The sequence below is a fragment of the Acinonyx jubatus genome, chromosome C2 (assembly GCF_027475565.1).
Source record: "Acinonyx jubatus isolate Ajub_Pintada_27869175 chromosome C2, VMU_Ajub_asm_v1.0, whole genome shotgun sequence".
Lineage (NCBI taxonomy): Eukaryota > Metazoa > Chordata > Mammalia > Carnivora > Felidae > Acinonyx > Acinonyx jubatus.
The window spans coordinates 32,245,001-32,271,225 of NC_069384.1; the positions used below are offsets into that span (position 1 = coordinate 32,245,001).

General features: G+C 38.4%; 1 protein-coding gene across 5 annotated transcripts in view; it reads right to left on the bottom strand.

Moving 5' to 3' along the window:
• The window catches only part of ROBO1 (roundabout guidance receptor 1), a 1,120,365-nt gene that overhangs the window by 783,029 nt on the left and 311,111 nt on the right, over positions 1–26,225 (bottom strand). Inside the window, exon 1 of one of the 5 annotated variants that reach the window (XM_053220690.1) lies at positions 856–3,006. The exons of the other annotated variants lie outside the window; for them this stretch is intronic. Coding sequence (XP_053076665.1) covers positions 856–964 — 109 coding nt within the window. The 5' untranslated portion in view covers positions 965–3,006. Of the gene's footprint in view, positions 1–855; positions 3,007–26,225 lie in introns of those variants that run through there. 5 annotated transcript variants of the gene reach the window in all.

The following is a 26,225-nucleotide window of genomic DNA, read 5'->3' on the forward strand; positions in this document are numbered from 1 at the left end:
AAATTGGATAAGATGAATAAATCTATGTGTAAGCTTTCTACACACACACACATACACACACACACACACACACACAGAAGTGGGGTCTGTGGTGGCTGATAGGATGGTAAAAAGGAGAAAGGACAGTGGCTGAATATGGCCAATTAGCTCAGAGGGAAACAAATGTCAAATGCATTTCCCTCTCTTCCAATGATACCAGAAACAGATTCAGTTATAAAACTATAACAGTAATGTAAACTCTATATACCTTAAGTACATAAACAAATGTAATGGTGAAACTGTGGAGGTCTTGCATTTTCATAGGCACAGAATAAAGGACTTACTGACTCTACAGAGTGATCCATGTATCGACCTGCAACTCCCGACTGTAAAGCTTCAACTCTTAAGTTATTCAAATCAGAGTTCCTACGACATTTGCTATTTTTAACTTTCCTTCCTTATTACCCTCAAAACAGGATGCTTAGATGTAGGAATCGTATTAGACAACTAGGACTTGAATATCAACAAATGTCAGCAACATATTTGAACTTTATGTAGAAGAGGTAATGTTAATTTACATGCATGGCCTTTGGATCTATCTGCTCAGTCTTTACAAGTGTCAGGAATTGTAAGAGTTAATGAAGAAAGCCAAGCAAAAGTCTTGCAATGAAATACAGAACAATATTGCAGATGTGTGGAGCCTATGGAAGGTGGAGCCCATTTATTCTGCATGCATATTTAATGTGTAAAATTATTTTTAAGTCTTAAAACAACCTCTTGGAAATGCTGTGAACTGCAAAGCTAGGCAGATCCGATACATTCTAAAATATAAAGGAGAAAGAAATGCACCAAGAGTAAAAATTCCTGGTTACTCACGATTCTTTTCACCTCTCCACCTTGACCCAGCTTTCATTCTGCCCGAGACACCCACAGGAGAAGTTATTTCTGCCAGCGAGAGCAGCAGCATCAGTAACAGCACAGCCATGCCAGGTAAAAATAACCTCTATGGAGAGTCCTGTCACAGACGAACCTGAGGCTTTTGCTGGGAATAGAAACCTGGAGCCAATCCTGTCATTTCATTTAGCAGAAATGCAAAAATGCTGCTTTCCCCATAAATTTTCAAAACGCAGGTACGTCCTCATCAGGCTCTCCATTCGAATTATGCAGGAATGTTAAAAAAATAGGAGGGATGTAAACCCTTCCTCTATACATAAGCAAAATGTCAGGAGAGAGAGAAGCTGACAATTTTCTTTGGTCTTTCTGCAGCTACCAGTTCCTAACCCACTCCTGCCAGCTCTCACTTCTTCCAAATGTTTGTCAACATTTTTCATAACCTGATAACAAGAAAAAGCTGAGATTTCAGTATTTTCCCACCTACCCATTTCTGTACCACAGATTATAGTACTTGACGAACCCGAATATTTAATTTTGGCACTGCAAACACACCTTTCAACCAGAGGTGTTGTTAAGGAAAGGAGGGAAAAAACACTTGTCCGCAAAACTCTATGTAGCATCCTGGAGAAAGGATCAGATATATAAATATATGCTGGTAAGACATGATAAAAATACCTCTGAAAAAAAGGGAGTGGTAAACAATCATCTTTCCTACTTAGCTTGTACTATGTGATTTTTATATTCGGAGAATAATGCAAAAAAAAAAAAAAACAATCTGCCAAAAATATCCCAAATCCATAAAGAAGGGCAAAGTGTAATGTATGTTGCGTATTCGAGGATCATCTGCATTGTATCATAAACACTTGTTTGCTTGTAAATACATGTTGGACTATTCTATCTCTCCTGCTTCCTGCAAAATGATTTTCATCACCTCTAAGCTGAGCATAGTTTTTAGTAAAATCATACTTCTCAGTTTTACAATTAAGTCTATTTCCTATGGACAACTTGCAATATTGTCTTCCCTGCCATGACATAAGAAGCTGGCCTTCACCTTAGGGCCAAATTTCTTTCTGTCTTTAACAATAAAACCCATTTTATTCTCCTAAGGATATTATAGAACAATAATATACATACATGTTTTTTATCAAGCATATAAAGCTAGTTTAGAATCCTGCTAAACACTTGACATTAGAATATGCTACCACCTGACCTACTTCTACAGTTAAATAGTTCCAAGAGCTGCCAAAACATATTTCTAAAACACATACCTGAGGATGTGCTCTTTACTGGTAGTCCCCTGCACTGCAGCAAAGGAGAGGGAAGAATGGACGAGTCTGCAGCAGCCAAGCAGATAACGTAAAGTGATGAAATGGGCTGAGTGGAGGACAAGAGGGAGAGGTGGGGACTGTGGCATGTGCAGAGACAGTTCCGTGAAAGGTGGCAGCCGCCACTCAACTTCAGCTGCGTGTTACCACCTCACGGGGGGCCAAGTGTTTCCGATTTTGACGAGAAGGTGAAAATTCAGATTGTTCGGAGGAATCTCCTCGTAGCAAAATGACAAAAAAGCAAAAAATTTTGAAAGCAAAAATGACCCAACCCTAAACTTTTTCATTAGTCATATGAGACAGAGCATTCTGAATCTGGTTCTAACTTTAATTTTCCAGACTCTTTGATTCAAGAGATGTTCTTTGAATTTCTATAACATATCAGATATATTATTAACAGCAAATATCTATATACTAAGCTCATAGTTAAAAGGGAGAAACATATTTCAACAAATACTTTTTCATGTCATATGATAAATGCAGTGAAAATCCACATAAAATTTCTGTGGAATTACGGAAGAGAAAATGTCTGACTGACTAGGGGCATTAAGGAAGGCTTTTTATTTTTTTCTCATTCCTATTATAAGCCATAAGATCTAGCCATACTAGGAAACTCCCTGTTTTCCAAAAGAACATGAACTTCTAGACTGTCAGGTCTTTTTACACATTATCTTTCTACTTGAAATACCTCTTTTTCCCATCACTACTTTGTATAATCCTATTAAAGCTTAATTGCTTAATATAAGTTTATCTTTTCAGATGTCCTCAGGCATAATTATTCATTTTTCTCATGACTTATTCACCTGGAAGTAGATCTCAGAAATTATTTTAAAAGTTAAATATGTGTGTGTGTGTGTGTGTGTGTGTGTGTGTTTTCAATACAAGGTGTATGTATACCTCACTGTGGGCCTGACTATATTTTCTATATATCCCTAAATTTAGTAGTGATTTTAATGATTGCTATACACAGAAGAAACTTACTAAAAGTTTGAATTGATGGTACATTTTGAGTTGGTAAGTTTTAATTTTTTTAATGTTTTTTAAACAAATTTTTAGGGGCACCTGGGTGGCTCAGTCGGTTAAGCGTCAGACTTCTGCTCAGGTCATGATCTCATGGTCTGTGAGTTCGAGCCCCGCGTTGGGCTCTGTGCTGACAGCTCAGAGCCTGGAGCCTGTTTCAGATTCTGTGTCTCCCTCTCTCTCTGCCCTTCCCCTGTTCATGCTCTGCCTCTCTCTGTCTCAAAGATAAATGTTAAAAAAAATAAAAAAAAATTTTAATGTTTATTTATGTTAGAAAGAGAGACAGAACATGAGAGGGGAAGGACATAGAGGGAGGGAGACACAAAATCCAAAGCAGGCTCCAGGCTCTGAGCTAGCTGTCAGCACAGAGCCCAACACGGGGCTCAAACCCACAAACTGTGAGATCGTGACCTGAGCGAAGTCAGCCACCCAGGCGCCCCAATGTTTACTTATTTTTGAGAGAGACACAGTGTGAGCAGGGTCAGAGAAGGGGCAGAGAGTGAGGGAGAGACACAGAACTCGAAGTGGGCTCCAGACTCTGTGCTGTCAGCCCAGAGCCCCACGTGGGGCTTGAACTCACTAACTGTGAGATCATGACCTGAACCAAAGTCGGATGCTTAACCTACTGAGCCACCCAGACGCCCCTGAGTTGGTAAGTTTAAAATTAAAATATAACTCTTTAGAAGAGCCAGGATAATTTCTTTCATGCTCTGGACATGTGTTTACTTATATGTTGTTATTTGCTTTCCTTGGGCATTAGCATTACAAGATGTTACAGATAAATAGGAAACCATATTCCTATTTATTCTCTTTCATTTAAAGTCAATCCTAGCCATAAGATAAAAGCAACACATTAGTATCCCAAATCCATGAAGAAGGGCAAAGTGTAATGTATTTTGGGTATTTGAGGATCATCTGCATTGTATCATAAACACTTGTTTGCTTCGTAAATACATGTTGGTCTATTCTGTCTCTCCTGCTTCCTGCAAAATGATTTTATCACTCCTATGATCCATACTACACTAGTAAAAACTTGAAACTTACATTCTATATTAATTTTTAGGTCATGAGAATTAGGAGACCATCAAAAGAGAGCAACTATGAATACAGGATGTACATTTATTTATATGTCATCATGGGCTTTACTTGACCATTAGTATTACAAGATGTTACAGATAAAAAGGAAATCCTAGTTAACATTGTAAGACCAGTTTTCTAATCTGCAGACACATTCTAAGACCAGCTTTCAAATATGCAAACATTTTAACAGAAAGGCAATGAGGATTATCAGCAAATGGGCCTGGTCTGCTCTAAAATTACAAATTGGTACAAAAGCAGTTATTTGGCAGTCACATCCTAAATTCCACATGTCTGTGGTTATTTCAACTTAAGACATTAAATAGAAAAAGGGCATTTCTTCACCTTCTCTTCCTTCTTTCTCCAAGCACTGCCTCCACTTGGCTGAGCAAACACGCTCTGGTCTGAGCCAGTGAGTTGAGCAATCTCATTCTTCATAAGTGAAAATGATCAGTACCATCATGTCAACTAGTCACATAAGTCAATCCTGACCCAAGGAAATTAATGGGAGCAGTCCAATCCTCCTGTCCTCCTATCATTCATTCATTCAACAAATGTTTTCTGAACATCCGACATGTGTCAGGAACTAGGCTAATTACTGAGGAGTTGCAACCAGTTCATTGATGTGGTCACTGTTCTCATGGGGCTGATATTCTAGTTACTGGAAATGGACACCATATAATACAGTCCCACCACTAGATGAAGTGAAAGAGAAGATTTCAAACAGAGATATAATAGGGGGATTAGTTTAAAGGTTCCTTGAAGAAGTAATGCAGAAGCAGAGACAGGATGAATACGCATACACAAGACCAAAGTAGGAAAAGCAGAAAATAGGCCCAGCCAGAGAGAAAACTTACACAAAAATTTCTCAGGCATAAAAGAGCTTGGCACACATTAGGAAGAAAGAATAGCTAGGGAGGTAAGGAGAAACCTTTTCTGTTTGGGCCCTGGAAGCTATGTTAAGGATTCTGAACTTTATTCTAAAGTTTTAAGAAGAAATGGATTTTGCACTAAAAGGTTATTTTCCTTTCAACAAAGAATAAGTTGGAGGGTGTCAAGATGGAAGGGGGTGACTGGTTAGGAGACCATCTCCTTATTAAGTGATAGTAGTGATAGAAATAAAGAAAAATATAGAAAATGAATAGATGAGAAACACATTCTGAAGGCAGAGTCAATAAGAGTGGGTGATGAATTGTACACAGAGACTGAGGGAAAGGGGGCTCCAAGGTTGATGCTGACTTTTGGGATGGACATCTTGGAGTGGAGCCATCTAAGCAGACTGGAAAATCAAAGGTGAAGAAAAGGGTCTTTTGAACTTAACATTCCTTTTTGTTGTTGCTGTTCAATAACTTTCTAAAATATCCCTATCACTTCAAACCAAATAGGGAAGAAATACTGAAAGTTGTGTGAGTAGAAAAACAAATACCAGTATAAGAAATAAGACCTTATATCTAGTGAGAAATGACATATTCGTCTACAACATATAAAAGCCTTAATTCTCTATAAGGACGATGTGTGGTTTTTGTTGTTTTTTTATATTAAATATAATTTATTGCCAAATTGGTTTCCATACAACACCTAGTGCTCATCCCAACAGGTGCCCTCCTCAATGCCCATCACCCACTTTCCCCTCCCTCCCACCCCCCATCAACCCTCAGTTTATTCTCAGTTTTTAAGAGTCTCTTATGGTTTGCCTCCTTCCTTTTCTGTAAATTTTCCCCCCTTCCCTTCCCCTATGGTCTTCTGTTAAGTTTCTCAGGATCCATATATGAGTGAAAACATACGGTATCTGTCCTTCTCTGACTGACTTCACTTAGCATAGTACCCTCTAGTTCCATCCACGTTGCTACAAATGGCCAGATTTCATTCTTTCTCATTGCCGCGTAGTATTCCATTGCGTATATAAACCACATCTTCTTTATCCATTCATCAGTTGATGGATATTTAGGTTCTTTCCATAATTTGGCTATTGTTGAAAGTGCTGCTATAAACATTGGGGTACAAGTGCCCCTATGCATCAGTACTCCTGTATCCCTTGGGTAAATTCCTAGCAGTGCTATTGCTGGGTCATAAGGTAGATCTATTGTTAATTTTTTGAGGAACCTCCATACTGTTTTCCAGAGCGGCTGCACAAGTTTGCATTCCCACCAACAGTGCAAAAGGATTCCCGTTTCTCCACAACCTCGCCAGCATCTATAGTCTCCTGATTTGTTCATTTTAGCCACTCTGACTGGCATGAGGTGGTATATCAGTGTGGTTTTGATTTGTATTTCCCTGATGAGGAGTGATGTTGAGCATTCTTTCATGTGTCTGTTGGCCATCTGGATGTCTTCTTTAGAAAAGTGTTTTTTCATGTCTTCTGCCCATTTCTTCACTAGATTATTTGTTTTTCAGTGTGGTGTTTGTGGAGTTCTTTATAGATGTTGGATACTAGCCCTTTATCCAATATGTCATTTGCAGATTTGAATTAAATAAAGTACATTGGCTACAATGTGGTAAATGGATCTGAAGGGGCAACGGTTATAACTGGAAAACCAGTTAAGGATATCTCAGCAGCCCAGGCAAGATATGATATCGGTCTATGGTTCTCTCAGTAGAGATGGGCAGATGGACAGATTTGAAGGAAATAAAATTGATAAGACATGCTGTTGTTTTATAGTTGGGAAACATGCATCCATAATTGTCATTTATAAACAGTATGACCCAACCATAAGCAATACTAGTGGTTACTCCAACTATAAATTAACAGTAACATCAATAATATGTGAGGTATCCCTATACCATATTTTATAGGGTAACACACTTGTCTAGAAGATAATGTCACAGCTATAACTACAGATTCTTTTTTTTTAAATTTTTTTTAACGTTTATTTATTTTTGAGACAGAGAGAGACAGAGCATGAACAGGGGAGGAGCAGAGAAAGAGGGAGACACAGAATCTGAAACAGGCTCCAGGCTCTGAGCTATCAGCACAGAGCCCAACGTGGGGCTCAGACTCATGGACCATGAGATCATGACCCGAGCCGAAGTCGGACGCTTAACCGACCAAGCCACCCAGGCGTCCCAATAACTACAGATTCTATTAAAAGATACATTTTATTCCCATGGCACTTTGCAAACTGCTTGTATAAACATCACCTCCAGGGACTCCTGGGTGGCTTAGTTGGTTAAGTGTCTGTGACTCTTGATTTCAGCTTAGGTCATAATCACACTGTCCAGTCTGTGAAATCAAGCCGCGAGTGAGGCTCAGTATGGAGTGTGTAGCCTGCTTGGGATCCCCCCTCTCTCTCTTTCTCTCTCTCTCTTTTTCTGTCTCTCTCTCTCCCTGCCTGTCCCCCTCCTCTCTCTCAAAATACATAAATAAATTTAAAAAAAATTACCTCCATTAATCCTCAAGCCAGTTTTGTGACATTAGTCTGACTGTTAATACGTTTTCAGTTGGAAAAAAAAAAAACCTGGTAAGTGGAAACACATAAACAAACAAACAAACAAAAGCCCCTGATGTTTGAAAGGTTAAAATACTCTTCCACCATCAAAGACATAGATTAGAAAATGGCAGATTTTCTGTGGTTTTAACATTTCCACAAATTCTTTAATATTCTTTCCTTCAAGAAGTGAGCATGAATCCCTATTCCAGTGTATAAACTGGGATGTTGCTGAAAACAAGGTGGGAAAGATGGCATGACTCTGAGATGAGGGTATAGAGGACACTGGGGTTTCCTTCTTGTGCACCCTCTCTCTCCTTTAGACCATTCACTCTGGGGAAGCCAGCTGCCATCTTGTGAGGAAATGGGCAGGCTGTGGAGAGGCTCAGATGGCAAGAAACTGAGGTAGCAATCCCATAGCCAGCAAGCAACTGTGGTCAACCATGTGACTGAGCTGATGGAGCCTGATGCCCGTGGCCCTAGCTGATAGCTTGCCCACAACCTCACAACACCCCGTGCCCGAACTACCAGCCAACCTGTTTCAGATTCCTGATCCTCAGAAACGGTGCAAGACAACACGTTTGTAGTTTTTTTTGTTTTTTTGTTTTTTAACATTAAAAAATTTTTTTTTTCAAAGTTTATTTATTTTTGGGACAGAGAGAGACAGAGCATGAACGGGGGCGGGGCAGAGAGAGAGGGAGACACAGAATCGGAACCAGGCTCCAGGCTCTGAGCCATCAGCCCAGAGCCTGACGCGGGGCTCGAACTCACGGACCGCGAGATCGTGACCGGGCTGAAGTCGGACGCTTAACCGACTGTGCCACCCAGGCGCCCCAACACGTTTGTAGTTTTAAGCTGCTGAACTTTAAGAGTAATTTATTACATAGCAATAGATAACTACCATAATCTGGGTCACAACAACTCACTCCTTTCTCCTCAACGCAACTACCTGCAAAACCATAATTTTGATGCCACATCAGCTGGCCGGGAAAGGCCACGGCTACAACCATAACTGCCGTGAACCACATCACTTATGAATCTCCTTAAATGAGTGAGGTAAGGTGAAAATATATGAAGCCGAGGGACATCAACTGAATGAACTCTGTTCTAGTCAACACTATAGATTTGGGTTTGTGGTTTTTGTTTGTTTGTTTGTTTTGGTTTTTTGACTAGCAAAGTATTTTTGAAAATTTGCATTTCCGTGTGTTTACACAGGCACATAGTCTGTAATTTTTTCACTCCAGCTAGGTGCTCATGCACATGTAGTTTACGAGTCTAGTTTCAGAATACACTTTATAACCAGATTATTACAAAAATGTCATCACTCTCTTACATAAAATTCTTTTTTAAAAATTACCTTTCTTAGATATATTGAGATATAATTAACATGTAACATTGCATAAGTTTAAGGTGTACAATGTACAGTTATATATTGCAAAATGATTACCACCTTTGAGTTAGCTAATACCTGCATAATATCACATAAATACCACATCTTTTTGGTGGTGAGAATATGTAAGATTTGCTCTCTTAGCAACTTTCAAGTTTGTAACACAATATTGGTACCTATAATTACTATGCTGTACATCGGATCGGTAGAGCTTACTCTAGAATAAGCTTCCATATAACTGGAAGTTTGTACTCTTTGACCAGCACCTCTCTTTCCCTCCCTGCCCCTGGTCACCGTCATTCTCATCTCTGCTTCTATGACTTTGATAAAATGCCCTATTTCTTTTTTTTTCAACGTTTATTTATTTTTGGGACAGAGAGAGACAGAGCATGAACGGGGGAGGGGCAGAGAGAGAGGGAGACACAGAATCGGAAACAGGCTCCAGGCTCTGAGCCATCAGCCCAGAGCCTGACGCGGGGCTCGAACTCACAGACCGCGAGATCGTGACCTGGCTGAAGTCGGACGCTCAACCGACTGCGCCACCCAGGCGCCCCTAAAATGCCCTATTTCTAAGGGGCCTCTGCCTATCAGGCCCCAAGCATATCATCAGACACACTGTAGACCCTCAATAAATATCTCATATAAATGATTCATTGGTATCACTTTCACCTGGGAAGAACATCAACGTATGGAACAAAACCTGTGAGTGGTGGTGTCCTGTGTTCTTTTCTTACTTTCTCCAGGAAGCCCTAAATCCATCCTTGGTACCTGCTTTTTAGAAGGACACCAGTGAATTTCTTTTTATGTCTTGGGAAAGAGGACTCCCCATTTCTTAAGAGCATCCCACCCACTGTTTGCTTTCTTGTTATCACATTACAATAATGAATACTATCATAGCACATCAGAGAAGGGAAAGAACTTAAAGCTTAACCACAATTAATTTTGTATCACCTCAAATGGATATAGATTCGATCTATAAAGATATATGGGGGAGGGGCGCCTGGGTGGGGCAGTCGGTTAAGCGTCCGACTTCAGCCAGGTCACCATCTCACGGTCCGTGAGTTCGAGCCCCGCGTCAGGCTCTGGGCTGATGGCTCGGAGCCTGGAGCCTGTTTCCGATTCTGTGTCTCCCTCTCTCTCTGCCCCTCCCCCGTTCATGCTCTGTCTCTCTCTGTCCCAAAAATAAATTAAAAAACATTGAAAAAAAATTAAAAAAAAAAAGATATATGGGGGCTAAAAATACTTTGGGAAAAAAGATTTCATTGTGTCCCTAATGCCATGATCAATGAGAAAATAGTCAGCCATGACAGCCTCTCATTCTTTTCCACTGGTAATGAGAGCAGCTATTTGTACATAGTCTCAATAATTGTTTAATTGAATGAATAAATTAACAAACACAAATAACTATTTTATGCAAATAACATTAACAGCAAATTTTAATTGGACACATGGGTACACACAATCGGCTACTAGCGTGTCAAAAATTCTTCCAGTAACTATACAAGAATGGCAGATACATACATTGATAGATGCATAGAGATACTGTGTTGGATACCAAACAGGTATGAGACGTAACTATGCCCATAAACTCATGATTTGATCAGACAGCAAGAGAACTTAGAAAAAGAAACAAAAACACAAATGAATCAAGTTCTAAAGAATTAATCACTTAACGCCAAAGGAAACTGGGAAATAGATTAGGTATCACGTAAGCGTGTACAGGAAGTTCTGACTTAAGCAGGACTAATATTAAAAGTTCATCAAGGACAAACGATGACCAGTGTTAGAATATTTGGTACAGGAGTAAAAAAAATAAATGAGAAAAGAGACTTGGATATGCATTTGTAAGGACATGTGAAGAGGAATTCCTGTGGTTGGGGCTGACAGCATTTGTAAAAAGCCATAGGCAGGTTAGTATCACATAACCCACAAAGCTTATTTGACGAGCATGGAGTTAAGTCTGAGAACAGGAAGAAAATGTTGCACATTCCGAGCAAGGCCGTGTGAGGAAGAAGCCCCCCACTACTGTAAACAGAAAGGTATAGTCTCAGCAAATTGGTAGATCCTTAATGTCTCATTAGACAAACAAAATGATCTCGGTCATGGATTAAACCACACCTCTTACACGTAGGAATCACCTGGCCATAGTATCACAGATTTCCCTTTCCTGAGTGTCAGGCATTCCACCCTCCAAAGGGTGACAAGTCAGTTTTTTAAGTAGATTCAAAGGCTGTGTCTGTGTAAATGAATAACTGGAATCTGAACATGATAAGAAACTAAAGAGTGTCTTTAATTTAGCTTATGTCTCGTGAGCTCCACTCCCAGACACTGGGTCCATCTTGCATGCATAGTTCTGGTTAAAGTGAAAAAGGCTTATTTTGAATTCTGACTCTGTGTTCTGATTTACTGAAAATGTAATCCTATGAGAGGGTTTGGGGCCCATTAATTGGGAATTGATGACAGGGAATTGATGATCATCTTGCCACTTCTCTGGAAAATGCATCAGAAAAGGAGACTACAGATTATCATTACGCAGGAGGCATGGTTGCACCATGGTCAACGCATATCTGGCATTTACGCTTCAATATCACTGATTAAGATTTGTCCCAAATAGAGTAATTTTCAGAAAGACTAACTTTTTGAAGATTAACTTTTTGAGTCTGGCTGTAATCTTTCCATAATGAAATAATAGAGAGAGCTATAATGTATATGACTATCCATCAGATACACAGTATTTCCAATATTTCTAATTCTTATCCATAAAATGTCCTACTGGCCTTCTGATAAACCATTGGAAAACATGACAGCATTGACAGGAAAATGAAGTCTACTGCTAGAACTCAAATATAAATACTCATGATACTAAAAACCATGTGCCACTTTGTATGACATCAGATTTTATTTAACTCGTTCTAAATATACCAATATTTTCCTACCTGAACAGGTGTTTCAGAATTCACAGTATTCTGCATTTTTAGTACAGTAACAGTCAAAGCCATAATTTTTATCACTGACAGAGGAATTGAAAAGTTTATACACACAGGAACGTTGAGTAGTTAATACTGATGAAAAATAGAATGCTTTATTTGAATTAATTTTCCACTTATACGAGAATCAACTAGAGAACCTTCAACTCATGTTAGTAAAACGTCTCTATCATAGGTCTTACCAATAAGTATTTAGGCTAACATACCAAATTGAGTTTTCCAATAATAACTGAGGCTTTGGTGACCCCTGAATTTCATCAGTGTTCTTGCACAGAACTGGAAATGTGTCCACTGGTCAAAAAAAGGGTGCCCCGGAAAAACTTGTGGTAGTGTTTGCAAAAATGACTGTAACAGCTGTTGGCAATCTTAAGGCTTACTTCATGCTGCTCTGGCAATCCTCCTCTGGAGAGGTCAAGTCTATTTCAACACCACTTGCAACTGGATTAGCCTTGTGACTTATTTTCACCAATGGAATGTAGCAAAAGTGACACGTGGGGCTTGTGTGGTTGGGCCTCTGCTTTTGTTTCTTTGGAACTCGGCCTGGAGACCACAAAAGGTATCTGGTCTATCCTACTGGGGGCCGAGGGCCCATGAGGAGACAGAAGAGTGAGCCACAGTAGCCCGCAGCTTGCACCAGCTACCAGACATCAGAGCGAGGCATCATCCACCCCAGCTGTTAGCAGCAGTATGTTTCCTGCATTGGGACTCTGAATCAAATCCATGCATGCTCAACTCTGTATTTTATTTAACCTCTTTTTGGCCTTCATTTTCTGCTCTGTAAAACGAGGAGAACAATGCTATTTACCTGCAGCGGGGTTTGAGAATACTCAACGACCAAATGCGATGAGATATCTTAAAACATTAACTGGGATAAACAAACATTAATAAAATGTTAGCAAGCAACATTATTGTTGTTGTTATTGCTGCTGTTGCTGCAACGTTGATTTGTCTTTTACAGAAAACAAACAAACAAAAAACAAAAAAAATCCACTGAGACTCAGAGAGATTACATGTTTTTCCCAAAGCCCAAGAGCTGTGGAACTAAAATACAGATCCAGATTTTTTGTTCCACAGTCCAAGTCATTAACTACCACAGTTCTATATTCACGCTGTGACTCTGCTTTATTCAAGACATCTTGTGCCAACCATTGTGGTCAATGATTTCATATATATAATATCATTAATATTTTAATTAGCTTAGTGTAACTAAATTAAGCATTTTAATATGACTTGGCACAACATGCCAGGCTCCCTACTTGTCTGGCATTATCTTCTAGGACTCCTTCCCTCCTACTCACTCCAGATTTCAACCCATATTTTCCGTGCCATCTCTGTGTGCTATTCTCTCTGGTTGTGATGATCTTGCCCTCCTATTTCTGTAATAAGTTTTACAGTTACTATTACTATCTGGTTCTGCCCCAACATTTCCTCCTCTGTGAAGGGCCACATTGTTATTCTTTCAAGGCTATTAAGTATTCTCTCTGCTCCTATAGTTATTATCATTGCCAAAATGATATGCAGTTTAGAAGTTTTGTTTAATTATGTGTTTCCCACTAGACTGTGAGTTCATAGGAAGCAGAGCTGTGTCTTACCTATCTTTATATTCATGGACTTCAATAAATACCCACAGGATATACCCATTTTTGTAGTACAATGCATACAATTTAGGTTCATATGCCTCCTTTCTTGTGTTGGTATTTGTATTCATTTTTTGATATTCTATAGTGAAAACTGCCACTTTAGATTCTAGAGGAGGATACTGGTTCAATGTAAAAACCCGGGTTTAGAGTCAGACTGTGGGGTGCCTGGATAGCTCAGTCGGTTAAACGTCTGATGCTTGATTTCAACTGAGGGCATGGTCTCATGATTCCTTAGATGAGTCCCATGTGAGACGCTGTGTTGACAGCATGGAGCCTGCTTGAGATTCTCCCTCTCTCTCTCTGTCTCTCTCTCTCTCAAAATAAATAAATAAACATTAAAAGAAAAAAAGAGTCAGACTGTGCTTAGACCAACTCCATCAGTTTTTAGCACGGCTGCCTTGGACAAGTGGTATCGATGCTACACTTGAGTTTCCTTCTGTATACTGGTAAAAAAAAAAAGAGCTATAATGCAGAATTCACCTATGTGTATGTATCCAAATAAGTGTGAAGGTGAATTGCATCAATATATATAAAGTGAATTCAGTATGTAATGGCTTAATTTTCTGTAGAAATTACTATCATTAAGGAAGACTTTATGAGTAAAGCTTCGCTTTGCAAGTTTTGTTCTGCTGTCCTGTGAAAATTAGTTAAGTACATTCTAGTGAATGTACTATTTTCAAAACTTAACTAATTTGCTTTTCTCTGTATTGTTGTTATTGTTATTATTGTATTATTGTTATTGTTCTTGGATGTTCTGATCTTTCAAAAACATGGCATAAGTCAACTCAAAAGTTAATATTCTATAAATATAAATAAAATAGTTAAATACCTAGGGGTAAATTTAACCAAAGAGGTGAAAAACCTGTACTGTGAAAACTAAAAAAACACTGATAAAGAAATGGAAGATGACACAAACGCACGGAAAGACATTCCATGCTCATGGATTGGAAGAAACAATATTGTTAAAATGCCCATGCTACTCAAAGAAATCTATGGATTTAACGCAATCCCCATCAATATACCAACAACATTTCTCACGGAAGTAGAACAGACAATTCTAAATTGTGTATGGAAGTACAAAAGACCTGAAGAAGCCTAAGCAATGTTGAGAAAGAAGAACAAAGCTGGAGATATCACAATTCCAGATTTCAAGATATACTAGAAAGGTTTAATAATCAAAACTGTATGATACTTGCACAAAAACAGGCACATGGACCAATGAAACAGAACAGGAGTCCAGAAGTAAACTTGTGCATGTATGGTCAGTGAATCTACAACAAAGGAGGTGAGAACAGAGAGGAGACAATCTCTTCAACATACAGCGCTGAGAAACTGGGCAGCTACATACAAAAGAATGACACAGGATCATTTTCTTACACCATAAACAAAAATAAATTCAAAGCAGATTAAAGACCTAAATGTGAGACCTGAAACTCCTGGAAGAAAACATAAGTAGTAATTTCATTGACATTGGTTGTAGAAATATTTTTCTAGATATGTCTCCTCAGGCCAGGAAAATGAAAGCAAAATTAAACTGTGATGACTGCATCGAAATAAAAAGCTTCTGCACAGCAAAGGAAACCTCAACAAAATGGTAAGATAACCTACTGAATGGAAGAAATATTTGCCAAGACATATTCGATAAGGGGGTTACATTCAACATATTTAAAGAACTTATAGAACTCAATGCCAAAAAGCCCCCACAAATAATGGGATTAGAAAATGGGTAAGAGGCCCGAATAAACATTTTTCCAAAGAAGACACACAAATGTCAGACACATAAAAAGTTGCTCACCATCACTAATTTAATGGGGAAATACAAATCAATACCACAATGAGATAGCACCTTACATGTGTCACAACAGCTAAAATCCAAAAGGCAAGAAATAACAAGTGTTATTAGGATGCACAGAAAAAGGAACCCTCATGCACAATCAGTGGGAATATAAATTGGTACAGCCACCCCTCCCAATCTTCAGGGTACATGGACTCGATTCTACACTGGATTTGACTCCTTTACCCCGGTCACTTTGTGAGAATGGAAAATAAAATAGTGCAGGTGGGACACGGAAAACATTTTAACTAGTAATAGAAACAATGTAGCCAGGGCATTTCTGGCTTTAAATTGATTAAGGACTTAAAATAACTGGAAACTACGGTAATGACAATATGTATCCCTTTGCAAAGGGTGTGTGACAAACATGTAAGTTCAAAAACCTGTGTTAAGTACTTCAGCTGATATCTAATTACTTTAACCATCTTCAGGGGGATTGCACCTTTCAGTATTTCACTACAGAAAATAAAAATATTCATTTATTGCCATGTTTGTTAAAATGTTTGAATCAGTACCCTTATGTGGAAAAGGTACAGAATAGTACAAAGGAATCAGAGATTTTCCAATGACTTTAGAAACAGGATGACCTGATGGCAAATGAGGGCTCTACCTAAATCCAAGTTGGATGTTGAAATCAGAATTTGCTTCGGTTTTGGAAGATGTCACACCTAAGTCTCCATACTATCTTAGAGCTATTTATATAATTCTTAAACAGAGCAAAACAAGTGTGTGAGGATATAATAATGAAGTGCATTCAAGACTTCTCTAGGTTTGTTTTCTGTGTGTGTGTGTGTTCCATGTGGTCAAACTCCCACTCACCAAGAATTCTTCCTTCCCCCCGCCCCCCCTTGAAGGGAGCTGAGAGAATTACCTATTCTGCTCAAGGGTCTAATATATTCTGAAACAAACTTATGAATTACAATGAAAAGAAGCACTCAAAACCAAACAGAATCAATGCACAATATTAAGGAAATAAAAATAAATTAAATTAAATCAGAAGTCTGGTTTCATCATTTGCAGACTAAGAGGAATTTGGAAATAAGCGGGAACAACCCCATGTTTCGGAAATGGGAAGATAACCCTTCCTACAAATAAAATCTCTAGGGTTGTCAAAATCTCCTTTTTTTACTACTAAAGAAACTTTGGGTTATACAGTGCCAGTCTTTACATTCATATTAAAGTGAAAATATTCATAGGAAGTACTGACATGTTAAATTGTTATCACACTTCCATAAAGTGTGAAATCTCAAGAGACAGCTTTGCAGTGTTAGAAGGCCTACGTTCAGATCGTCATGATACCACTTATGGATAAAGAGATCTGGGTAGGTCATTCTTCCTAGGAGTGCCTGTTTTCTCACCTGTGATATGGACATATTAAGAATGCGTGGCTCATCAAATTTTTGTGTGGCTCAATCGGTATGATGCATGGGCATATGATTTTTGACTGTAAAGGAGCATACCAGTACTATTTGTATTAGTTTTCCTAAGAGCAGAACACTGAACAATTTAGCATTTAGCATTTTGATGAAAAATGTAGGGTATCTTTGAGGAAATATAATGTGGAGATCCACAGGCACAAATGCATGGAAACCTCTGATTAGTAAAATTGCAGGGAAGGGTAAATATAGGAATGGATATGGAGGAGATGAAAAATGTCAAAAATAGTTCTTGCAGAATTCTCCCAAGTGGCCATGTTAATATCCAGTTTTGTCCATATGATTTTCCTTCCTTCTTGGTCAGGATTCCATTTTTGTTTCTGTGCAATTATGCCTTGCATACATCTTCAGTGACATTATTCTTGAATTTGCTTCTGTTACAGACATCTCTAAAGCCACATTTTTAGTAGTCAGATGGCTGCATGTGGTTTCAGAGACAGTGGCCCGTGCTCTTGCTCCTATTATTTTCCTATACTCTAAATAACAAATTAAATATATAAAAATACATGGAAGATATATTCAGATATATGTGACCTGGAAGAAGATGACTCTGTTCTGATCTGGGTTAGTCTGAGATTTCCCTCACGCTACTCATGCATAAATTTATTCACTGGATTCACATCTGAGCAACTATTTAAGGCTGGTTCACATTGAACAATACCTGAACCAGGCCAATCTTCTGGTTTCATACCATTCAGAAGTTACTGCACAATCCATAAGCAAATCCAAATGATCCATTAGCCATTTGTTTATTCGTGCATTCAATAAATATGCAAGGATTCACAATGTACCTCACGCGGTTTTTGGAATAGGAGACATAACAGTGTGCGACCAAAAGAGAAAGCCCTGGCTCTCATGGAGCTTACATTTGATTCTCCTTTGTCTTTCACGAAGATACACAAAAACATCCAAACGTGGTGCTTCCCAACACCACAACCCATGATGAAGGAGCAACTCAGGAGGCAATGTGTTTACTGACTTGATCTAAGGGAAACCAATCCAGTTTGGCCAATTATCTCTGTGAATTATATCTGTGAAGATGTATTGGGTTAGTTCAATTGTAACTTTTAAGAATATGAATTAAAACACAAAGAGACAATGCAGAGAACACAAGAATGGAGATTAAAAGGAAATGAAGTAAAAAGAGATTTTTTAGAGAGCAGAGGTCATGCTAGGAGTCAGTAGAAAGCTGGGAAAGAACAAAGAAACCGTGAAACTGAGGAGAGCAGAAGTTAGGGAAACCAGCAGATGGAGACGTGCTCCTGAGATACGTACAACCGCCCAGCATTCTAGAACTAGGCTCCTCCTGACCCAATCATAAAACAATTCATACACTTCTTGAGGAGCGGCTTTCATATTATTTCTGCTTTTCCTGAGGAATATTACTGGGAAGCAATGCATATGTGTCCTTATAATAAACTCTGATTATTGGTGCTACCTTGGGTTGGATTTCTTCATCTTGCAACAAATAGATTAAATTAAACAAAGGGAATACCTGCTAAAGGTGCATATAATTATTCCCTTCCATTTCAACTATGCACCCCTTCACATTTTATTCACTCATTAATATGTACATTTATACAGATGACATGGAGAACAAAATCCTGGAAAAAACTGTTAGAAAATGAACAATGTTTCCTTGATAACGCAGTATCCTTTTAAATGATAATTTATTTCAATTGGTCTATTCAAGAGGCTACCATAACTGCTTTATAAATAAATGGTGTTCAAGTGACACTGAGAACAAAATGCTTAAACATCCTTGATCTACAAAAACCAGAGGGGATACTGAAATGTTATGATAGTTCAGGTTTATACCTGATTTAGCATTCTTTTCAACTGGCCCCACTACTGTACCGCAGAGCAGCAATAAAGGTGGAGAAGACCAGTGACTGGTTAGAGGTTCCAGATTTCTCCTAGTTAGCATCAGACACAAAAAAAATCCATGAGAGGTGTCAAGTTTTATGTCGATAAATTCTACATAATGCACAGACTTGAAATCTCCTGAAAAAGTCAATACCATGGAAGGAGAGCAGTGTGGGACACCTGGACACACGCACACAGAAGAGGTTCTAAAACGTGGGTGATACAGACCAGACCAGAATCCTGGAGATCATTTTTCTGGCCACAAATCTGGAGGAAATTAGAAATAAAGACCTGGATTCCACACTGTCTTGCTCGTTGTTGGTGCACTGTTTTGTGCTCTGATAAGTGTATATATTTTGGACGCATGCCATTATTGATGCAACAGCCTTTCTCAATTTTTTTTTAATTCTTCACAAAGTTTTCTTTGACAATCATTTGAGTTTTTACAGAAATCTAGGCAGAGTGCCCCCCTACCTGTCTATGTTTATTTAGCCCCCAGAATGAGCAGAAGAGGTAAGCATGCCACCGTTGATGAATTCAATTTAGATGTACTATTGTTACTTAACACATATTGGAAGTTTCACTCTGAATTTTTATTAAAAAACAGAAAGGGTGAAAATAGTCTTGCATCAACACCTGATAAAAATATTAACATAAGAGAGAAGATTCAATGCCTTTTTATATATTGTCACTTAACACAAATAATATACATAAAGCACGTGATCTCAAGTTTCTTAGATACCAATATGACCATCATGTCTTTTCATTTTTCTTCATATATTTCTATCACGCCTATCTCCAAAAATGCTGTTACACCTAGAAACAGCTTCATTGTTTTCCTCTTTGCGTTCAACTAAATTGGAAGAAAACAATCTAAAGCAGTTTTAGGGAAAAATTGTTTAAACTATACACTCTCAAAAAATAGGCCCTAACCACTTTCCAAACTAATTAATCAAAATATGAAAACAAATAATTCTGGGCAACATGCAGTTGCCAAACTATTCGTTGTCTATCAATTGTTGTGAGCAGTTTTATGTAATTTGCAAATAAAAATACAAGGCCTATTTCAATGATTCCATTAAATCCTTCTCCTGCTTTTAATAAAAACATGTCATGTTCTATTTCTTTCTCAGATTAAATAGAATTTTGTTTGTTTTTGGAGTTTGACTCTTTCAACCTCTGTTCTTATTCTCCAAGATTGAAGTTATTTTTTTTTTCTGATTATATTCAATCCAAACCTCACATGATTTGCAGAAAACAGCTCCTGTTTGGATAGGGATTATGTCAATACAGGAAAAAGAGGGCAACTTGCACATATGAATGGCTATTGTATGCACTTACTAATGGCATTTTCTCCAGTTCCTGGATGCTAACTTTATAGTTTATGTTCTGCTCAAGATGCCTTTCAATGCTCTCCCTAAAAAGACAGTTTCTAGAATTCTATTTTTCTGCAGGGTGGCCAATTCTGTATTAGCCCTCACGCCTATTTTATCAGTAAATGGAGAGGCAGTAGAACATTGTGTTTAGGGGGGGCAATCTTTCAGCCACATTGTCTAGGTTTGAATATCACAGTCTGGCACTTGTAGGCTGAGACGACTTGGGCAAGTTACATGCCATTTTCTGGCTTTCAATTGCATCATTTTAAAAATAAAGATGATAGCAATAGTATCCATCTCATGCATCTCTGTGATTATGAAATGAATTTAAAATATACATAGTGCTGGGCCGCCTGGGTGGCTCAGTCGGTTAAGCGTCCAACTTTGGTTCTGATCAGGATCTCACGCTTGTGAGTTCGAGCCCTGCATTGGGCTCTGTGCTGGCAGCTCAGAGTCTGGACCCTGCTTCAGATTCTATGTCTCTCTCTCTCTCTTCCCCTTCCCTGCTCGCACTCTGTTTCTTTCTCTCTCAAAAATAAGCAAACATTAAAAAAAAAAAACTTGCTTAAAAAATATACAAAGTGCTTTGCATTATAACGTCTGCCTTGTCCAGTGGGCCCCACCCAGTAATCTGATCAAGGAGGAGGGGGTAGACTGCCTGGTGCTGCACCTGGGGGGTTGGCTGGGGCGGGAGCGGGGAGGACAGGGAGGTGCAGCTGGAAAAGATGAGCAGACAGGACATGGATGAATGGATGAGCTCTCAGTCCTAAACCAAGATGGCTTCCTACTCCCAACTGGCCTCAGCTCCCTGGCTCACCTGCTGCTGCTAGACATCACAAATTCAAGGCATCCAGCTGGAAGATGACCTCAGCTGCCCACAAGTATTGGCAGAGCAAACTCTCTGACTGGTCTCCAGATCAGGCTTCGTCGCGAGCAACACGAGCTTTTCATCACCCACCTCCCACCTTGGCCACAGACTCTTTGCCTCTCCCAGAGATGTCTCCCTTCTAGACTTTCAACAGCTCCCAAGATGTTTTCCACTTCTACCAAAGTCGTGCCCTAAGCGCCTCCCTCCCTTATTCAGGGCCTGGGGCAGATATGAAACAGATCTGTCCCCATAGTCCTGTCAGCTTTTCTCTCCCATCACCTCCCACCTGGGCCAGGCAGAGAAGGGCAACTCCTAACAGCCACCATACCATGCAACCACTGGTACAACAGCTATTTTGGTGCCTCGGGTTCCCCCATCTGGAAAATGGGTATCCATAGCCATTGGCGGGATGCTTTGGGATGTCAAGGGGTAGAAACAGAGCACGGGTCATACCAGAAACTGCTTTTTATACATTTTGTACAAGGACCACTTTGGAAACAAGTATATTTGGTTTCAATAAATGGCAGTACTGTATCACATGCTACACCAGTTCAGGGTGAGATTTTCTAAGAAACATTTTCCAAAACACACACACACCACACACTACAGACTGGTAGAACACATTTATAAATCACATATTTGACAAAGGAATTGTGTCCAAAATACATCAAGAACTTTCAAACGCAACAACAAGCAATCAAAAAATGAGCAAAAGACATGAGCAGACATTTCATTGGCACTAGTACGCAGATGGTAAAGAAGCACATGAAGAGAGATTCAACACCATTAACTTAGATAAATGCACATTGAAACTATGATGAGATATCACTGCACATCGATCAGAGACAAAAATGAATAATACAATTCTGAGCGGTGATGAGGATATGGAGCAAACAGAAGTCTTTTCCACTGCTGGTGGGAATGCAAATCTTAAAAATAGTTAGGCTGTTTGTAATTTTATAGTTTCATAAATTGTTAAACATGTACATGCTCCATGACTCGGCAATCCCACTCCTGGGTATCTAGAGAATTGAAGACCTATATTCACATAAAATCTGTACACAAATATTTGTAGCAGCTCTGTTAGTAATTGCCCCAAACTATAAACACCCCAAATCTCACTTAATTAGTAAATGGTAAGCAAACAGTATTGCATCTATACAAGGGAATATTCTGGCCAGCAATAAAAGGATTAGTAATAAATACAACAACTCGGATGAATCTAAAACACACTGTGTTCAGTGCAAGGTTACATACTGTGTGATTCCAATTATAAGACATTCTTGAAAAGATGAACTACAAGTATTGAAGAATAAATCAGTGGTTGCCAGAGATTGTTGGGGAAAAATGGTAACTATAAAAGAATAGCACAAAAGACCTTTTTGATGTATACTTATTATGTTGGTAGTTACGTGAATTTACACGTGTTAAAATTTATTGAACTATATACCCCCCAAATTTCCTGAACACAGATTTTTTTCCACGGGTGAGAGTACATGCATATATTTAGGTCTTTTGAAGCATGTTCCCATATTGGCTTTCAGAAGGGTTGAGATAATTTACTTTCCAATAAGCAGCACCTCTTTTGAAGCATGTTCCCATATTGACTTTCAGTAGGGTTGAGATACTTTACTTTCCATTAAGCAGCACCTTACAGTGCCTGTATTCCTGTACTCTCAAAAATATACGCAAAGTGCTCAACACAGTGCTCATTATGTGAGAGATGTGGAATAGGTGCTCAGTAAGATGGCAGCTGTTGCTGTTCTTGCTGCCATTGTGGTTGTCGCTATTATTAGTGTTATGGTGGAAATGCAAAATGTTGAAGCCAGTATGCTTAAATAACGTGGCCATTTCTTGACGTGAAACGTACTCATCCTAGACCTGGCAGTTCCATTTGTGGGTATTTACCCAAGAGGAAATAAAACATATGCCCACACAAAGACTTTAGGCAAATATTTGTATCAGCTTTCTCCATAACCTCATCAAACATGAAAACAAACCAACTGTCCATCCAATGGTGAGTAGATGAGAAAACTGTGGCACATTCATATGACAGAATACTAATCAACAATAGAAAAAATGACTCCTGATACATGCAACAACATGGACCGATCTCAACAGTATTATGCTAAGTGAAAGAACCCAAGAGGAAAAGCCAACATATCATAAAATTTGATTTAGATGACACTCTAGAAAAGGTCAAACTATCAGAAATCTGATCTAAGTTTTCCAGGGGGATTGACTACAAACGGCCATGAAGGAACTTTTGCAGATGATGGAAATATTCATCTTCATTATGGTGATGGTCACATTACTACTATATTTTTCAAAAATCACAGAACTGCATAAAGAGTGACTTTTAATGTCTAAGAATTATACTTCAATAATCTGACACAAAAAAATGAAGGTAGGAATATGTGCAGGTCAAATTACCACATAGAAATATGTGGAAATATTAATGTTGGCTTCCAAGGGCCAGAGATAACACTCCTGTGAACTAAAGCCTGGGCTATGATTGGAATTTCTGATTCTTCTTTTCAACTTTATGTGAAAATCAAGCGGGGTCCCCAAAGTTTATAGCTGTTCCCAAAACACTGCTCCCTGAGCCAGACTATAAAGCCAGTTCTGGCTGAAGTCTAAAACTACCTCAACCCTCATGCTCTGTCAGAGAATTTGACTTAAGAATCCTGAAAGATTCAAACTTTATTCCGGTTTATAGAGTTATTGATAGGGGTCAGTTTAACAGCCTCAAGGAGTAAAAACAGCATTGAGCTAAGCAAGAAAGTTCATGGCAGCAAATGACAAAATAGTCTGCTGTCACTAAATTCATAAACTACGGAGGTTGGGAGCCAGAAAATTTTGTTGGCAACATCCCAACGAATATTGTCACAGTGGAAATTCAGAAACAATCGATTTGGAGTCACATACCTCTCTGAACTGGCTACACCATATAGCAGCAATTAGGCCTTCCCATTGAATTATGTCTGTTAACTTATTATCTTTTTAGCTGGAAGGTCTGTTTTATAAGCGACTAGCAAACTATATAGCATTCTTTGGGTTTATAGTGCCCTTATTTCATTTTCACCTTAAATACGATATATGGATGATGATGATGATGATGGTGGTGGTGACTGTTGTTATACACCAGATGCTCTTGTAATTGCTTTCGTAAATTTTCTGAATTGTAACACCTTTCTTTCGCTTTTCACATTTTTCTCATTTTCTATTATCTTCCTACATTTGATGTTCACAATCAGGCAGTCTGATTTGTGATGCAACTTTAAATTTGACATATTTTTTTTAAGGACTGAAAGTGTTCTACGATTTTGTGAAAGAAATAAAAATTAATATGATTTAAATAAGACAACTCATTAAAGTACTATGGCTCATAAAGCTTAAGAAAACTGATTTTTCAAAATATTTGATCATTCAGTTGTATGTAATATTTAAAATTTGTAAATTTTCAGAAATTTATTAAGCAAAACAAAAATGAGTAACAATTTTGTTCTGCTAAATTCATGCTTAATTTTTCACCTTTTTAAATATAATTTAATTTTAAGTATTTTTAATGTTTACATTTAAACAACCTATGCCAAGAAGCCAGAAAACAAACATGCAAAATCTTTGAAGTTCTAAATGTAAAAAAATTTCATTTTATAGAAAATTTTGTTTCTTCCAATTGATTAGATCACTAAGAAATCAAGATTTGGGTTACTCTACCATGTAGATAATCCCAGACAGCTGAAGAGCTAGCAGAAGGATAATAAGAATTGTACAAACTGATTACACTTTTATGACCAGTTGCAGAAATGAAAGGATGTAGATTTCCATATTATTTCCATTTCATTGTTTTATAAGTATTTGTATATACTAACCAGTTTCCATTTTTCCTCCTCTTCTTGTTCCTTCCATTTTTAAAGATTTTATAGGATGGGAAAATGGGATTGCAATTAAACTATAAGAGCTTCAGTACAACTCCAGAGGTTTATTCAGTTACTGATGGGATTTGGGGTCTCCATTTTGGGGAAGAGAATAAAACACGAATGCATGGTATAGTTACATTATTTTAGACTAGATCAAATTGTTATATTTGCTATTTGGAAATTTCATTAATTGTAGAAGACTGTAAATGAGGATTGAACAGCCAAAGGTGTGGGCTGTTGACGATGCCTGGGTTAGTTCTCTCAATTTCCATTCCAACTTGCTTCTACAGATCTTCCTTGACTTGTGATGGGGCTACATCCTGACAAACCCACTGTAAGTTGAAGATATTGTAAGTGGAAAATGCACTTCACACATGGAAACTACTGAAATCATAGGTTAACCTAGTCTATCGTAAATGTGCTCAGAAAACTTACATTAGCCTACAGTTGGGCAAAATCATCTAACAGAAAGCCTATTTCACAGTACAGTGTTGACTCTCTCACATAATTTATTAAATACTGTACCGGAAGTGACAAACAGAATGGCTTTATGGTCCAGAATGGTTGTCAGTATGTCAGTTGTTCACCCTCACGATCACGTGGCTGACTAGCAGCTGCCGCGGCTCACTGCCACTGCCCAGCGTCACAAGAGAGCATTTTACTGCATGCATATTGCTAGCTTGGGAAAAGATCAAAATTCAAAATTTGAAGTAAAATTTCCACCAAATGCATATTGCTTTTGTAGCATTATAAAGTCAACAGGTAATAATTGGGGACCATCTGTAGTGGCAAAGTTAGAAACTACATTCCCCAAATCCCTTGCAGCTAGAGTTCTAGATATAAATAGGTTTCATCATGTAGATGTGCTCGTATGAACTTTGGAAGGCAAAAGGAGGTGGCACGCATCATCCCCTCTCTGTGTGACACATGTCAGTGTCTAGTCACCAGCAACCTGGCATGAGAGCCAGTTGTGGTGGAAATAGGCAGTACCAGTTTCTTAATCTCCTATCACAGCCACAGAGGTGATCTTTATTCCAATCATGAGACACTCCCTCATTTTCACTGCTCCTGCTCTTCTAGAAAGTTAGTAAAGCACTCTATTCCATGTGTTAATCTTTTTTTTTTCTTTTTGAAATAATACTAGTGTTTTCTTTTTTTTTTTCATTGAGCCCTGTGATACTAGAG